The sequence below is a fragment of the Culex pipiens genome, chromosome 2 (assembly GCF_016801865.2).
Source record: "Culex pipiens pallens isolate TS chromosome 2, TS_CPP_V2, whole genome shotgun sequence".
Lineage (NCBI taxonomy): Eukaryota > Metazoa > Arthropoda > Insecta > Diptera > Culicidae > Culex > Culex pipiens.
In genome coordinates this window covers 42,846,689-42,865,272 of record NC_068938.1, presented here as the reverse complement: position 1 = coordinate 42,865,272, position 18,584 = coordinate 42,846,689, and the positions used below count along the sequence as shown (strand labels likewise).

General features: G+C 40.2%; 2 protein-coding genes across 2 annotated transcripts in view; one reads left to right on the top strand and one right to left on the bottom strand.

Moving 5' to 3' along the window:
* The window catches only part of LOC120420900 (ubiquitin-conjugating enzyme E2Q-like protein 1), a 75,508-nt gene extending 70,918 nt beyond the window's left edge, over window positions 1–4,590 (bottom strand). The window contains exon 1 of the mRNA XM_039584022.2: window positions 4,550–4,590. The gene's annotated coding sequence lies outside the window, so the exon portion shown is untranslated. The remainder of the gene's footprint in view (window positions 1–4,549) is intronic.
* A 13,245-nt stretch (window positions 4,591–17,835) lies between these two features.
* Window positions 17,836–18,584, top strand: LOC128092638 (angiopoietin-related protein 2-like). Its single transcript, XM_052706894.1, has 2 exons — window positions 17,836–18,407; window positions 18,467–18,584. Exons 1-2 carry the CDS (start codon window positions 17,836–17,838, stop codon window positions 18,582–18,584), a joined length of 690 nt encoding a protein of 229 aa, XP_052562854.1.

Sequence of the window (18,584 nt, the reverse complement as noted above, 5' to 3'; positions counted from 1 at the left end):
GAAGATAATAAAATGTCTGTTACAAAAATCTGGGTGCAAAAGCTCTGGTTGATGTGCACCGTTAATGTAAGTTGGTTCAAATTTTTACTTTTTTTTTAACTTGAGAACTTTCTTTTGTTATTGTTATTATTGCTTTAAATTTATTTAAGAAGAAATATGCGATTTGTGTGAACTAGCCAATGCCTTAGCTTTTCAACGAAAATAATAAATTTTAAATTTATTATTTTTTTACAAATGAGCAGTTTTCTCAGATTTCGGTCATTCGATTTTTTTTGTATTTTTTAATCCGACTGAAACATTTTTGTGCATTCGGTATGCCCAAAGAAGCCATTTTGCATCATTAGTTTGTCCATATAATTTTCCATACAAATTTGGCAGCTGTCCATACAATAATGATGTATGAAAATTCAAAAATCTGTATCTTTTGAAGGAATTTTTTGATCGATTTGGTGTCTTGGGCAAAGTTGTAGGTATGGATACGGACTACACTGAAAAAAAATAATACACGGTTAAAACATTGGTGATTTTTTATTTAACTTTTTGTCACTAAAAATTGATTTGCAAAAAACACTATTTTTATTTATTTTTTTCATTTTTTGATATGTTTTAGAAGAAATCAAATGCCAACTTTTCAGACATTTCCAGGTTGTGCAAAAAATCTTTGACCGAGTTATGAATTTTTCAATCAATACTGATTTTTTCAAAAAAATCGAAATATTGGTCGCAAAAATTTTTCAACTTCATTTTTCGATGTGAAATCAAATTTGCTATCAAAAAGTAGAATAGTGAAATTTTGATAAAGTGCACCGTTTTCAAGGTAAATCCAATTTTAGGTAACTTTTTTGAAAATAGTCGCAGTTTTTAATTTTTTAAGATAGTGAACATGTTTGCCCACTTTTGAATAATTTGCTTTTTTGAACTTAGTTGATACGACCCTTAGTTGCTGAGATATTGCCATGCAAGTGTTTAAAATAGGAAAATTGATGTTTTCTAAGTCTCACCCAAACAACCCACCGTTTTCTATTGTTGATATCTCAGCAACTAACATGAAACATTCGTGAAATTTTCCGATCTTTTCGAAAAAAAATGTTTTCAAAGTTTTCAAACCAAGACTAACAATTTAAAAGGGCGTAATATTAAATATTTGGCCCTTTTGAAATGTTAGTCTTGATTTAAAAAAATTGAAAATATTGTTTTCGAAAAGATCGGGAAATTTCAGGATGTTTTATATTTTAACATTGTAAATCGGACGACGGACGTGGGTTGTTTGGGTGAGACTTGAAAAACATCAATTTTCATGTTTTTAAACCTTTGCATGGCAATATCTCAGCAACTTAGGGTCGTATCAACGATGTTCAAAGAAGCAAAATATAGAGAATTTTCTCAGCTTTTCAAAAATATCTTTTTCAAAGGTGGGCAAACATGTGCACTAGTTTAAAAAAAATGAAAAACTGCGACTATTTTCAAAACAGTTACCTAAAAATTGCTTTACCTTGAAAACGGTGCACTTTATAAAAATTTCACTAAAGTTCTTTTTGATTCCAAATTAGATTTTACATCGAAAAATGAAGTTGAATTTTTTTTGCGACCAATATTTTGATTTTTTGAAAAAATCAGTATTGATTAAAAAATTCATAACTCGGTCAAAGATTTCTTGCACAACCGGAAAATTTCTGAAAAGTTGGCATTTGATGTCCCCTAAAACATATCAAAAAATAAAATAAAAATTAAATAGTGTTTTTATGCAAATCAAGTTTTAGTGACAAAAAGTTAAATAAAAAATCACCAAAATTTTATTTACTGTGTATCATTTTTTTCCAGTGTAGTCCATATCCATATCTACAACTTTGCCCAAGACACCAAATCGATCAAAAAAATCCTTCAAAAGATACAGATTTTTGAATTTTCATACATGATTTTTGTATGGACAGCTGCCAAATTTGTATGGAAAATTATATGGACAAACTAATGATGCAAAATGGCTTCTTTGGGCATACCAAAGTCACCAAAAAAGTTTCAGCCGTATTAAAAATTCAAAAAAAAAGTCGAATGAGCGAAATCTGAGAGAATTGCCCAAGTATGGTCAAGAGTTGAAATTTTACTATTTAAGAATTGTTTTTTAAACATTTTTTATAAAAAGATATTTCTCGGATAAGTTTCAAAAAGACGTAAGAGCTAATGGTAAACAATGCCTTTTTTGCATAGGTATTTGACCAACTTACGAAAAACCAATTTCAAAAATGCTTAAAATTGTTTATTTTCACGTCTTTCAAGTGCCTCAAACTAAAAATAAATGAAATTTTGTTACAATTTGGAGAAAAACGAATATTAGTGTCGTAGGTCACGGAGGCTCTTACGTCTTTTTGAAAATTCGCCCGAGATTTTTAAAATACAGTTTGTTATGGATGGAAAAAATAGACACACTTTCACTAAAACAAGGTTGTTAACGACAAAATTGTCGAGAATCGATATAGATAACGATAGTTCTATCGTTATCATTATTTCGATAATTATATCGGCGATAATTTTATCGCAGATAGTGGACAACAACTTTTTTTTTTAAATTCTTTCTAAAATTGACTTTAATAAATTATATCATGTTAAATTTCCAATGCTTCCACCAAGAATATTTTTTTATGAAAATGTAGTAAGGTCGTTGCAAATATTTTTTAAAGTTTATGTCGCCCCCCCCTTTCAAAATTGGTCTGAAAAATCAGGGGACAAAAACATTTATTTTCCAAAAAACTTCAAAATTTCCATGAAAATAGAAGTCTAATCAACTGAAAACAATTTAAAATGCATTTTTCTGCATTGATAATCATAGTTAGCATGTTTGGGCTTGTTTAAAAATGTTTTGAATTTTTATGAAATTCCAATGAAGAGCACCGCAAAAATTTTATTTTCGCAAAAAAAAAGAAATTTTCGTCAATACTTAGATATTTTGGAAACTAATGATGGCAAAACATATGAACAGGTGTATAATGCATTTTAAAACACTTTTTTCATTAAAATGTTGAAACCATGGCTCGTAATTTAAATTTTTAAACTTTTTTTTTATTTTTTTGCCCCTCCCCCCCCCCCCCCTTGACTTTGGTCAGAGTCGAGGGACATAAACTTCAAAAAATATTTGCAACAGCCTCAGTATAAAAGTATAAATACTCCAAATTGTTCACAAAATACCATATTTTTCGAAAGTATTCAAATTTTCGTGATTTGCAAAATTGGTATCAAACAAAGCGAAATTTTGTATGATATTTCACTTCTTTATAGTTTTTTTTATGTGCTTAAATTTGAATAAAATACTGTAAATTCTCAAATTTTCTAAATTTACGGTATCAAACGAAGCAAAATTTGATGTACTCATTCACATTATAAGAGTTTGTTTTGAAAATATTAAAATTTTCGCAAAACAGCGTTTTTCCAAAATACTCAAATTTTTAAAAAATCGCAATATGAGTATCAAACGAAGCGAAATTTGGTATGCGTTTTCACTTAATTGATTTTTTTTTGAAAATATTCAAATTTTCAAAATGTGTAAACGAATCGAAATTATGAAATTTGAAAAGGTACAAACATGCAAAATTAGGACCTTTTATGCTCTGATGCAAAAAAAAGCTTCAGAGGACATGAGCAATATTGTACTAGATCTTATTTCAATACAACGTTATTTCACAGAGTTTAAAGCACTGTGAAATGGTTAAATTATTTAAACTTTTTATCTGTATTCAGCTTCTTCCAAGTTTAGCACCCCCAAAATCTGAACCAATCTAACACTAACCAAAGAACAATTCCGACCTCCTGTGATACCCACGTCTTGCTCGCAACGTCCGACGGACTTCATCAAGCAAAATTGTTAGTGTGTGTGCGTTTCTACGTGCGTTTACCCAGGTTAAACGAGTCTTCCGTTGCACTCCCGGGGGGATTGCTCCTGTGGACATCGTGCCCGTTTCGCACACGATAATTGTGTTTGGTCTTGTACGCACAGCCAAAACGGACGAAGCTTTCTCGGAACCTCAGTCCGGCGGCACTGATAAAGGAACAACGCCCCGTCATTCCGGTGTGCCCGGGAATGCCCAATCATCGTCATCAGAGCGAGGGGATGAGGAGGTCCCACCGGAGAGGGGTCCCGTGTGTTTCTCCGTTTGTTGTCACATCCGAGTGACGAATAATTGCTTTCTGTGTTCGAAAGGAGAAGCTTTGAGGAGTTGGCCGGGTAATGGGACATCTAAAATATTAAACTGGCAGAGACAGAGGACAGGGAAGGCCCCGGAACCGGAGAAAGCAATTTCCGTCTCATTGTGATAAATTGTACTTTGTCCGGAATCGACGGGGCTGCCAGTGATGACCAGCGAGCGAGGACGTTGACGCTAAGCTGCTAGATTATGGATGGAATCTGATCTATTAATGGTGTGTTTGTGTGTGTGCCTATGGGTACGTTTGAATGTGCGTAGTTGCGGAGCATTTCTGTTTGGTGAATGAAACGGAATGAAATGATTTGGTTTGGGAGCTGAATACATATTTGAAAAGGGAATTCGTCTGAAGTACTCACCAAAAATGAGCTGATAAGATTGTCAGGCAGATTGATCTCCGCTGCAAAAAAAAAAAAAAGAAAAAAAGAAATTTGTTTGTTGTTTGATGGAGAAACATTGAAATTTCGATTTGGAGAAACATTGCTTTTCGATTTGCATGAAACTTTGTCTTAAGAGGTAATTTTGGTCCCTTATCACGAATCCGAGGTCCATTTTCCAGTACCTCGAGACGGAGGGGCGGTACAACCAGATCATTTTAAGAGTTATTCACTTTTTGAATCAGCAATAACTAAAAAAGATCATTTTATCGCAAAATTAAGTGAAAAATTGAAAAATTCACGATTAGGGTGATTTTCAAAACCAAACTTTTCAGGAATATTTTTGAGATTTGTTTGTCTTCTAGAAAGTTGTTGGGCTTGTCTAAGCAACGTTGTCGAAGACACCAAAATGTTATCTCGCAATCTACGCCTTCTACGACCAAATTTAGAGAAAGCATCTGAGTGAACCTTCCAAAATCAGCTTTTTGAACGTAGCAAATCAGGGAAAAGTTTTAAAGAAAAGTGATGTTCAGGGCACTTTAACAGCTTTAAAATGCGAACATTTTCATTTTTTACAGGTCAATTTAGACTTAAGGGTCAAAAGTTACAGTCATTTTAAGGTAAAAAAAGGTGCAGGTGGTTATGTTCTACATGACCAATAGGACAAAGAACTTTGTACAAAACTCCTAAAAAATATTCTATTTTATTTTATATTTTTAAAACATTGCCTATGTATTTAATCCTAAATAATTTATTCCTATAAAATGTTTTCAATCTTTGGCACCTCTGTGGAAATAAATTGCCAAAACAAGTATGATTCGGAAAATGTCCAATCAAAATGATAATTTTCATGTCCAGTATCAAAAACCATGAATTTTGGTACCCATATTGCCCCAAGTCGAATAGTTCGATTAATGTCCCCCCGGTAGAACCTTCCCGAGGGCAATTGCCACTCCGGGTGTGGCCAATCCGGTCAAAATGGCCATTTTCATTACCAGTTTCAAAAATCATGAATTTTGATACCCATATTGCCCCAAGTCATATGGTACGATTAATGTCCCCCCGGTAGAACCTTCCCGAGGGCACTGGCCACTCCGGGTGTGGCCAATCCGGTCAAAATAGCCATTTTCATTGCCAGTTTAAAAAACCATGAATTTTGATACCCATATTGCCCCAAGTCGTATGGTTCGATTAATGTCCCCACGGTAGAACCTTCCCGAGGGCACTGGCCACTCCGGGTATGGCCAATCCAGTCAAAATGGCCATTTTCATTACCAGTTTAAAAAACCATGAATTTTGATACCCATATTGCCCCAAGTCGTATGGTTCGATTAATGTCCCCCGGTAGAACCTTCCCGAGGGCACTGGCCACTCCGGGTGTGGCCAATCCAGTCAAAATGCCCATTTCCATTACCAGTTTAAAAAACCATGAATTTTGATACCCATATTGGCCCAAGTCGTATGGTTCGATTAATGTCCCCCTGGTAGAACCTTCCCGAGGGCACTGGCCACTCCGGGTGTGGCCAATCCTGCCAAAATGGCCATTTTCATTACCAGTTTCAAAAATCATGAATTTTGATACCCATATTGCCCCAAGTCGTATGGTTCGATTCATGTACTTCCGGTAGAACCTTCCCGAGGGCACTGGCCACTCCGGGTGTGGCCAATCCGGTCAAAATGGCCATTTTCATTACCAGTTTAAAAAACCATGAATTTTGATACCCATATTGGCCCAAGTCGTATGGTTCGATTAATGTCCCCCCGGTAGAACCTTCCCGAGGGCACTGGCCACTTCGGGTGTGGCCAATCCGGTCAAAATGGCCATTTTCATTACCAGTTTAAAAAACCATGAATTTTGATACCCATATTGGCCCAAGTCGTATGGTTCGATTAATGTCCCCCCGGTAGAACCTTCCCGAGGGCACTGGCCACTCCGGGTGTGGCCAATCCGGTCAAAATGGCCATTTTCATTACCAGTTTCAAAAAACATGAATTTTGATACCCATATTGCCCCAAGTCGTATGGTTCGATTAATGTCCCCCGGTAGAACCTTCCCGAGGGCAATTGCCACTCCGGGTGTGGCCAATCCAGTCAAAATGCCCATTTTCATTATCAGTTTCAAAAACCATGAATTTTGATACCCATATTGCCCCAAGTTGTATGGTTCGATTAATGTCCCCCCGGTAGAACCTTCCCGAGGGCACTGGCCACTCCGGGTGTTGCCAATCCAGTCAAAATGGCCATTTTCATTATCAGTTTCAAAAACCATGAATTTTGATACCTATATTGCCCCAAGTCGTATGGTTCGATTAATGTCCCCCGGTAGAACCTTCCCCAGGGCACTGGCCACTCCGGGTGTGGCCAATATCCTATAAATGTGGTCCCAAGCCCATTGCCCCAAATCATTCTGGTCCGGTGACTGTCCTTGCAATCTTCATAAGAACAGAATTCCTCCCAATTTAGTGCACAAACTGTGTCTTTCAATGTGTGCGTGTGTGTGTGTGTGTGAGCAATAAAATTACCACCGTGGATCCGCTTTTGTCGAAACCTGGTAAGGTACTGAATTTTTCTGAGGCCATCTGTTAGCTTAAATAGTTCGCATGAAATGTGGCAACATGGTGCAAAATTTTGCCTCCTCTCCTGTTTACGTGGAACTGTCACGCGAGAATGTTGCACCACTGTTGCCACATTTCATGCGAACTATTTAAGCTAACAGATGGCCTCAGAAAAATTCAGTACCTTACGAGGTTTCGACAAAAGCGGATCCACGGTGGTAATTTTATTGCTCACACACACACACACACACACACACGCATTGAAAGACACAGTTTGTGCACTAAATTGGGAGGAATTCTGTTCTTATGAAGATTGCAAGGACGGTCACCGGACCAGAATGATTTGGGGCAATGGGCTTGGGACCACATTTATAGGATATTGGCCACACCCGGAGTGGCCAGTGCCCTGGGGAAGGTTCTACCGGGGGGACATTAATCGAATCATACGACTTGGGGCAATATGGGTATCAAAATTCATGGTTTTTTAAACTGGTAATGGAAATGGGCATTTTGACCGGATTGGCCACACCCGGAGCGGCCAGTGCCCTCGGGAAGGTTCTACCGTGGGGACATTAATCGAACCATACGACTTGGGGCAATATGGGTATCAAAATTCATGGTTTTTGAAACTGGTAATGAAAATGGCCATTTTAACCGGATTGGCCACACCCGGAGTGGCCAGTGCCCTCGGGAAGGTTCTACCGGGGGGACATTAATCGAACCATACGACTTAGGGCGATATGGGTATCAAAATTCATGGTTTGGCCACTACGGGTGTGGCCAATCCGGGTGTGGCCAATCCGGTCAAAATGGCCATTTTCATTACAAGTTTCAAAAACCATGAATTTTGATACCCATATTGGCCCAAGTCGTATGGTTCGATTAATGTCCCCACGGTAGAACCTTCCCGAGGGCACTGGCCACTCCGGGTGTGGCCAATCCGGTCAAAATGCCCATTTCCATTACCAGTTTAAAAAACCATGAATTTTGATACCCATTGTAACTTACGGTTCAGCCGAGACCTTCCTCAGTACAGGGACTCTACAAAAACACCTCAAGGTCGGCACGCTTATCCACACTAACTTTGACGGATACAGGAAAACGCTTAAGCTACTAAACGAAACACCACATTTATTCAACTTTTGTGCACACTTTATTCTCCCACTTTTCTCCTACTAACTTTCCTCCTTCTCCTAACCTCAAAACTGTCCCACTTTCTTATTCTATCTGACCTTTTCTTCTGCTTCTTGGGGCCCCACCAGCTCGGCCTCGTCACCTCTGCTCCATCCACCAGCTTCGGCCGCGGTCTTGGATCTGCATCCTGGTGCTTGGTAGCGGTTCTCGTCGCGCGCTGGGTGGACCCATCCGGTTGTCCTGGGCTCTCCCGATGTGTTGACGGATCGGGACTTCGGCCGGTGTTGGCAATTGGCCGGAACATTGCCCGTAGTCGAGCGCCAGGACGTCGGACATTCCAGCGGGTTGTTGGGGTTCCACTGGTCATCTCCGGGGCATCCGGGATGAACCTTAAACAAAGGTTGAGGGGTCCTGCTATCCGACTGACTCAGGCACTGTCAGTCTGTTCGGTTACGGGTCTTCCGGGCAAATAGCCCGAATCCCGGTTCTTGCCTTTGCAAGTCATCTCCGATATTGCCGCCTACCAGGCACCTGTCATCCGCTGCTACCAATCGGTTACCAACGCCTGTAGTCTCGTTCTAGTGGGGTAGCAATCGTGGGGGTATGGAACTGGCTGCGTACTGCTAGGGTGTCTTGGCTTTTGTTTGCCCTAGCCAGTGGGAGTAGTGAAGCTCCGCCCAATAACTTAAGCATTTTCCTGCATTTTAGCACATATATTTAACGCGAAACAAACAGAGCCACAGTAACGATTGGGTCAGGAACTGCCATCGGTTACACCATATTGCCCCAAGTCGAATAGTTCGAATAATGTCCCCCCGGTAGAACCTTCCCGAGGGCACTGGCCACTCCGGGTGTGGCCAATCCGGTCAAAATGCCCATTTTCATTACAAGTTTAAAAAACCATGAATTTTGATACCCATATTGCCCCAAGTCGAATAGTTCGAATAATGTCCCCCAGGTAGAACCTTCCCGAGGGCACTGGCCACTCCGGGTGTGGCCAATCCTGTCAAAATGCCCATTTTCATTACCAGTTTCAATAACTATGAATTTTGATACCTATTTTGGCCCAAGTCGTATGGTTCGATTAATGTCCCCCCGGTAGAACCTTCCCCAGGGCACTGGCCACTCCGGGTGTGGCCAATATCCTATAAATGTGGTCCCAAGCCCATTGGCCCAATTCATTCTGGTCCGGTGACCGTCCTTACAATCTTCATAAGAACAGAATTCCTCCCAATTTAGTGCACAAACTGTGTCTTTCAATGCGTGTGTGTGTGTGTGTGTGTGAGCAATAAAATTACCACCGTGGATCCGCTTTTGTCGAAACCTCGTAAGGTACTGAATTTTTCTGAGGCCATCTGTTAGCTTAAATAGTTCGCATGAAATGTGGCAACAGTGGTGCAACATTCTCGCGTGACAGTTCCACGTAAACAGGAGAGGAGGCAAAATTTTGCACCATGTTGCCACATTTCATGCGAACTATTTAAGCTAACAGATGGCCTCAGAAAAATTCAGTACCTTACGAGGTTTCGACAAAAGCGGATCCACGGTGGTAATTTTATTGCTCACACACACACACACACACACACACGCATTGAAAGACACAGTTTGTGCACTAAATTGGGAGGAATTCTGTTCTTATGAAGATTGCAAGGACAGTCACCGGACCAGAATGATTTGGGGCAATAGGCTTGGGACCACATTTATAGGATATTGGCCACACCCGGAGTGGCCAGTGCCCTGGGGAAGGTTCTACCGGGGGGACATTAATCGAACCATACGACTTGGGGCAATATGGGTATCAAAATTCATGGTTTTTTAAACTGGTAATGAAAATGGCCATTTTGACCAGATTGGCCACACCCGGAGTGGCCAGTGCCCTCGGGAAGGTTCTACCGTGGGGACATTAATCGAACCATACGACTTGGGGCAATATGGGTATCAAAATTCATGGTTTTTTAAACTGGTAATGAAAATGGCCATTTTGACCGGATTGGCCACACCCGGAGTGGCCAGTGCCCTCGGGAAGGTTCTACCGGGGGGACATTAATCGAACCATACAACTTGGGGCAATATGGGTATCAAAATTCATGGTTTTTGAAACTGATAATGAAAATGGGCATTTTGACTGGATTGGCCACACCCGGAGTGGCAATTGCCCTGGGGAAGGTTCTACCGGGGGACATTAATCGAACCATACGACTTGGGGCAATATGGGTATCAAAATTCATGGTTTTTTAAACTGGTAATGAAAATGGCCATTTTGACCGGATTGGCCACACCCGGAGTGGCCAGTGCCCTCGGGGAGGTTCTACCAGGGGGACATTAATCGTACCATACGACTTGGGGCAATATGGGTATCAAAATTCATGGTTTTTTAAACTGGTAATGAAAATGGCCATTTTGACCGGATTGGCCACACCCGGAGTGGCCAGTGCCCTCGGGAAGGTTCTACCGTGGGGACATTAATCGAACCATACGACTTGTGGCAATATGGGTATCAAAATTCATGATTTTTTAAACTGGTAATGAAAATGGCCATTTTGACCGGATTGGCCACACCCCGAGTGGCCAGTGCCCTCGGGAAGGTTCTACCGGGGGGACATTAATCGTACCATACGACTTGGGGCAATATGGGTATCAAAATTCATGGTTTTTTAAACTGGTAATGAAAATGGCCATTTTGACTGGATTGGCCACACCCGGAGTGGCCAGTGCCCTCGGGAAAGTTCTACCGTGGGGACATTTATCGAACTATTCGACGTGGGGCAATATGGGTACCAAAATTCATGGTTTTTTAAACTGGTAATGAAAATGGCCATTTTGACTGGATTGGCCACACCCGGAGTGGTCAGTGCCCTCGGGAAGGTTCTACCGGGGGGACATTAATCGTACCATACGACTTGGGGCAATATGGGTATCAAAATTCATGGTTTTTTAAACTGGTAATGAAAATGGCCATTTTGACCAGATTGGCCACACCCGGAGTGGCCAGTGCCCTCGGGAAGGTTCTACCGTGGGGACATTTATCGAACTATTCGACGTGGGGCAATATGGGTACCAAAATTCATGGTTTTTTAAACTGGTAATGAAAATGGCCATTTTGACTGGATTGGCCACACCCGGAGTGGCCAGTGCCCTCGGGAAGGTTCTACCGGGGGGACATTAAGCGTACCATACGACTTGGGGCAATATGGGTATCAAAATTCATGATTTTTGAAACTGGTAATGAAAATGGCCATTTTGACCGGATTGGCCACACCCGGAGTGGCAATTGCCCTCGGGAAGGTTCTACCGGGGGACATTAATCGAACTATTCGACTTGGGGCAATATGGGTACCAAAATTCATGGTTTTTTGAAACTGGTAATGAAAATGGCCATTTTGACTGGATTGGCCACACCCGGAGTGGCCAGTGCCCTCGGGAAGGTTCTACCGGGGGGACATTAATCGTACCATACGACTTGGGGCAATATGGGTATCAAAATTCATGATTTTTGAAACTGGTAATGAAAATGGCCATTTTGACCGGATTGGCCACACCCGGAGTGGCAATTGCCCTCGGGAAGGTTCTACCGGGGGGACATTAATCGAACTATTCGACTTGGGGCAATATGGGTACCAAAATTAATGGTTTTTGATACTGGACATGAAAATTACCATTTTGATTGGACATTTTCCGAACCATACTTGTTTTGGCAATTTATTTCCACAGAGGTGCCAAAGATTGAAAACATTTTATAGCAATAAATTATTTAGGATTAAATACATAGGCAATGTTTTAAAAATATAAAATAAAATAGAATATTTTTTAGGAATTTTGTACAAAGTTCTCTGTCATATTGGTCATGTAGAAAATAACCACCTGCACCTTTTTATTTTCATTTTAACTTAAGAATTTTTTAACAAAGTTTTATCAACTTTGTGAAATAGTCTACTTGCAATTTAAGACTTCCCCTTTCGTTTGGTGGATAAAGCATGCAGATTGCTTGAATTGGGTGGAAGATATAAGCGTTTAAACAATTACACAAATCGTTACACTTTCGCTTCGCGAAATTTTGGATTGACACCCGTAGACAGTGCCCTTAGGACAAAGTTTTTTGTCAAAACCATGAATTTTGATACCCATATTGCCCAAATTTGTATGGTTCCGTAAATGTCCTCCCGGTAGAACCTTCCCACAGGGCAATGGCCACTCCGGGTGTGGCCAATCCTGCCAAAATGGCCATTTTCATCACCAGTATCAAAAACCATGAATTTTGATACGCATATTGCCCCAAGACGTATGGTTCCGTAAATGTCCTCCCGGTAGAACCTTCCCTGAGGGCAATGGCCACTCCGGGTGTGGCCAATCCTGCCAAAATGGCCATTTTCATTACCAGTATCAAAAACCATGAATTTTGATACCCATATTGCCCAAATTTGTATGGTTCCGTAAATGTCCTCCCGGTAGAACCTTCCCTCAGGGCAATGGCCACTCCGGGTGTGGCCAATCCTGCCAAAATGGCAATTTTTATCACCAGTATCGAAAACCATGAATTTTGATACGCATATTGCCCCAAGTCGTATGGTTCCGTAAATGTCCTCCCGGTAGAACCTTCCCTCAGGGCACTGGCCACTCTGGGTGTGGCCAATTCTGCCAAAATGGCCATTTTCATCACCAGTATCAAAAACCATGAATTTTGATACCCATATTGCCCAAATTTGTATGGTTCCGTAAATGTCCTCCCGGTAGAACCTTCCCTCAGGGCACTGGCCACTCCGGGTGTGGCCAATCCTGCCAAAAGGGCCATTTTCATTACCAGTATCAAAAACCATGAATTTTGATACCCATATTGCCGAAATTTGTATGGTTCCGTAAATGTCCTCCCGGTAGAACCTTCCCTCAGGGCAATGGCCACTCCGGGTGTGGCCAATCCTGCCAAAATGGTCATTTTCATTACCAGTATCAAAAACCATGAATTTTGATACCCATATTGCCCAAATTTGTATGGTTCCGTAAATGTCCTCCCGGTAGAACCTTCCCTCAGGGCAATGGCCACTCCGGTTGTGGCCAATCCTGCCAAAATGGCCATTTTCATCACCAGTATCAAAAACCATGAATTTTGATCCGCATATTGCCCCAAGTCGTATGGTTCCGTAAATGTCCTCCCGGTAGAACCTTCCCTCAGGGCACTGCCCACTCCGGGTGTGGCCAATTCTGCCAAAATGGCCATTTTCATCACCAGTATCAAAAACCATGAATTTTGATACCCATATTGCCCAAATTTGTATGGTTCCGTAAATGTCCTCCCGGTAGAACCTTCCCTCAGGGCAATGGCCACTCCGGGTGTGGCCAATCCTGCCAAAATGGCCATTTTCATTACCAGTATCAAAAACCATGAATTTTGATACCCATATTGCCCAAATTTGTATGGTTCCGTAAATGTCCTCCCGGTAGAACCTTCCCTCAGGGCAATGGCCACTCCGGGTGTGGCCAATCCTGCCAAAATGGTCATTTTCATTACCAGTATCAAAAACCATGAATTTTGATACCCATATTGCCCAAATTTGTATGGTTCCGTAAATGTCCTCCCGGTAGAACCTTCCCTCAGGGCAATGGCCACTCCGGGTGTGGCCAATCCTGCCAAAATGGCCATTTTCATTACCAGTATCAAAAACCATGAATTTTGATACCCATATTGCCCAAATTTGTATGGTTCCGTAAATGTCCTCCCGGTAGAACCTTCCCACAGGGCACTGGCCACTCCGGGTGTGGCCGATATCCTACCAATTTGTTCCCGATCATTTCGGTATTCCGGGGACCGTTCTGGCTACCGTCAATAACTTCTTGGACCTCCTCTCAAGTTCATGCACCACCTGCGTGTGTGTGTGAGAGCAATAAAATTCCCAACGTAAGGTCCGTCTTTGATGAAAGTCTGATGGACACTAAATCCTCCAGAGGCTAACTTTTAGCTTAAATAGTTTTCACGGCATCTACGCAACAGAAACAGAATGTCACGCCGAGGGCTTGCGACGGTAACGCTACATTTTCGAAAAATTTTGCATTGACACCGCAGATAGAGCTTTAAGACAAAGTCCTTTGTCAAAAGAAGCAATTTCAAAACTTAAATATCTCGAAAAATCGCAAGCCAAATTTTTAAGCGCCACATTGCATTCGAAAGGGGGGATCTAGCACTACAAACGCTGAAAAATCTCAGGGGTTTTTTCGACAAAGTTGCTTGGATTGGCAAGCCCAACAACTTTCGAGAAGACAAAAAATATTCCTGAAAAGTTAGATTTTGAAAATCACCCTGATCGTGGACCACTCTAAATTTCAACCAAATTAAAAGTTGCCTCTTTGCAACAACTCTCTGAAGATAGCAAAGCTTCGATCTGGAGCAGTGGAAAATTTTCTCAACTCCTCGAATTTTTTTTTTTAGATAATTAAAATCACGATTTACATTTCCAAAGGGCTTTTATCATATTATTAGGCCCAATTGAAATATCGTGCTTTTAAAATTCAGAAAGTTTTTTTTTCGTCAAAGTCATTATATAAAAAAAAATTGTTAAGATCAGAACATTTCCTACAAATATTCTTCAAAGAAATTGGTGTATAAATTCTCAGCATTCTATGTACATGAGAGCGCAGCAGCATCGATTTGCTGAGAATGACGAAGAGGAAAAATTTGGTTTAAAAATTTAGTGAAACTCAAATTACGCCAAATATTCAAAAGACGATATCTCAGCAACTTTTGAATTAGTTTAAAAAAATAATTTCATATGGTAAATATTAATACAATCAATATTTTCCAACAGGTCTAATTTCTGAAGCTATTGTTTTTTTTCATCTTTTCAAGGCACGTTTGGTACTTGTTTCAGATTTGAAAGATGGGTAATTCTCTACCAACTCACACGAAATCGGGAAAAGTTGCCCCGACCCCTCTTCGATTTGCGTGAAACTTTGTCCTAAGGGGTAACTTTTGTCCCTGATCACGAATCCGAGGTCCGTTTTTTGATATCTCGTGACGGAGGGGCGGTACGACCCCTTCCATTTTTGAACATACGAAAAAAGAGGTGTTTTTCAATAATTTGCAGCCTGAAACGGTGATGAGATAGAAATTTGGTGTCAAACGGACTTTTATGTAAAATTAGACGCCCGATTTGATGGCGTACTCAGAATTCCGAAAAAACGTATTTTTCATCGAAAAAAACACTAAAAAAGTTTTAAAAATTCTCCCATTTTCCGTTACTCGACTGTAAAAAATTTTGGAACATGTCATTTTATGGGAAATTTAATGTACTTTTCGAATCTACATTGTCCCAGAAGGGTCATTTTTTCATTTAGAACAAAATTTTTCATTTTAAAATTTCGTGTTTTTTCTAACTTTGCAGGGTTATTTTTTAGAGTGTAACAATGTTGTACAAAGTTGTAGAGCAGACAATTACAAAAATTTTGATATATAGACATAAGGGGTTTGCTTATAAACATCACGAGATATCGCGATTTTACGAAAAAAAGTTTTGAAAAAGTTACTTTTTGCGTTTCTCTTTGTTTCGTCGTCCGTGTCTGTCGCGGGTAACCATGAACGGCCATGATCGATGACTACCAACTTTTTCAAAACTTTTTTTCGTAAAATCGCGATAACTCGTGATGTTTATTAGCAAACCCCTTATGTCTATATATCAAAATTTTTGTAATTGTCTGCTCTACAACTTTGTAGAACATTGTTACACTCTAAAAAATAACCCTGCAAAGTTAGAAAAAACACGAAATTTTAAAATGAAAAATTTTGTTCTAAATGAAAAAATGACCCTTCTGGGACAATGTAGATTCGAAAAGTACATTAAATTTCCCATAAAATGACATGTTCCAAAAATTTTTACAGTCGAGTAACGGAAAATGGGAGAAATTTTAAAACTTTTTTAGTGTTTTTTTCGATGAAAAATACGTTTTTTCGGAATTCTGAGTACGCCATCAAATCGGGCGTCTAATTTTACATAAAAGTTCCTTTGACACCAAATTTCTATCTCATCACCGTTTCAGGCTGCAAATTATTGAAAAACACCTCTTTTTTCGCATGTTCAAAAATGGAAGGGGTCGTACCGCCCCTCCGTCACGAGATATCAAAAAACGGACCTCGGATTCGTGATCAGGGACAAAAGTTACCCCTTAGGACAACGTTTCACGCAAATCGAAGAGAGGTCGGGGCAACTGCTGTGTGAGTTGGCGGAGAATTACCCAGATGAAGATGCAAATTTTGATTTACAAAAAGTATAGGTTTAATACGGAATTGCTGAAAGAACATGAACTCATTTTTTAATATTTTCAGGAGAATTTTTAGAGTGACTTTCTTATATTTTTATTCGAAATATCATATAAATCCTCTGCTCTAAATTTTTTCTGTTGAAAACTTACTCATGTAAATTTAAAAAATCAGAATTAAATGTTGCAACTGTTTTTTTTTTAAATTTGGTAAATGTGTAATGATAAAATATTCAAAATTATTGAAACATGCTCAATTTTTGCTAATCATCTAGAACAAAATAATATTTAAAAATGTAAAATGACTTAAAACATAAAAAATATAAATTTGATTCTAAAAAGTTAAAAGAAACCATCGAAAAGCCAAGAAAACCATAACGATCGCACTGAAAGATGAAAAGTCCAAAAAGAAAACACACCCGGCATAGAAATTGAATACGACGCCGGCTCTAATTGAAACTAATGATGCCGGGTTTCCCCCGGCCGAAATGGAGCCCCTGGCGGTTCCGTCTTCTGAAAAGGCGCTCGCTGCTATTAATTCAAAGGACTTAACGCGGCAAAATGTGCAGTTTAAAACAGCCGGCTGTGGCATTAGAGTACACTTTGGAAATCGCTGCTGCTGTAATAAGGTGTAACGTAGAACAGAGCGCAGGTTATATTATACTTTGGGTAACTGCTGCTTGCTGCTTGTGCTGGGATGATTATAGTAATTGCTGGAATTAGTGCGTTGAAAATTTGAAATTAATGATCAACAGCTGTTGATTCGGGGGTTGTTTGTTTTAATAGTTTAACGAGTTTAAATTCTTTACTAAATGAAATATTACGCTTGATGTTGCAAAACGAATCCACAATATTGGGAGTCTCTGTTGTGTCAACAGGTCTTTCTTGGGTTTATCCTTTGCCGCGGGTGAGTTGTCAACATTGTTAGCTTGAAGACAGCGTTACCACGGTAGAGTGAATCCTCTTGTGGAAAGATATTGAAGAAGCTGGCGGGTGGGAATCTTGACGAGTTGGGAGACGACCATAGATGACGTGAGTTATTCGATTTATTGTAAGCAGGTTGGTTGTAGTGTATAGCTGCTACCTATTTAAAATGACTTCAGCTACCTATTTTTCTATATAACGAATGAATTGTTATCTAAATAACCAGTTTAAACAGATATTTTGACCAAAAAAATTGGAGTGAAGATGATTAAGGAGCTGTTTCAAATGAAAATTTCAACTGCCATGTTAAATTATAATATTTTTAACCAGAAGATGTCGCGTTTTTGTAGTAACCAGAGCTTCTTAATTCGTGTTACTTTTCTTAATCTCGTTTTACTGATTGTTATGTTGCCAATGTTCGGTACAAGCAATAAATCATTCAATAACTTGGACCGTTCAGCCACAACAAAATTACCCGACACGTGCGTTCCATCCGCTGGAGTCAACTCTGGCATTGAACTGATCCACCCCCAGCCTGGATTTCAAGACCCCTTTGAAGTGTTTTGTGATCAAAAGTACAAACATGGCGGATGGATCGTGATTCAGAGACGTTACCAAGGATCCGTAAATTTCTTTCGAGGATGGCAGGACTACGAGCGGGGATTCGGCAACATGAACGGTGAATTTTGGCTTGGTTTGCGGAAGATTCACGAGCTGACCTATTCCAACCGGTACGAACTTCAGGTGCTTCTGGAGGACTGGGATGGAACTCGAGCTGTTGCTCGCTTCAGTCACTTTCTGATAGCGGGACCAGAGGAAAAGTACAAACTGTTGAAGCTGGGAACATACAGTGGCAACGCCGGAGATTCGCTGGGTTACAGTCTCAACGCGAAGTTCAGTACCTTTGATGTGGATAATAATTACTATCTTTCGCACTGCGCCCAAGAAAGGTCGGGCGCTTGGTGGTATAAAAGGTGTTCTTATGGGTAAGAATCAGTAAGCTTTGAGTCATCTGTTTCCATCACTAAATAATTTCCTTCCGCAGAAACTTAAATGGAGCTCACATGAATGGAACCAGCTCGACATCAATGTACTGGACTTCTTTTAGAGACAATGGGCATGGACTTCGAGGATCAAAGATGCTGGTTCGTGTCGTGAATTAA

Bases quoted from the DNA above. Each gene is read 5' to 3' on its own strand.
- LOC128092638 (XM_052706894.1), top strand. From the start codon at position 17,836: ATGTTCGGTACAAGCAATAAATCATTCAATAACTTGGACCGTTCAGCC. The intron at 18,408-18,466 runs GTAAGAATCAGT...TTCCTTCCGCAG, and splicing joins TATAAAAGGTGTTCTTATGG to AAACTTAAATGGAGCTCACA.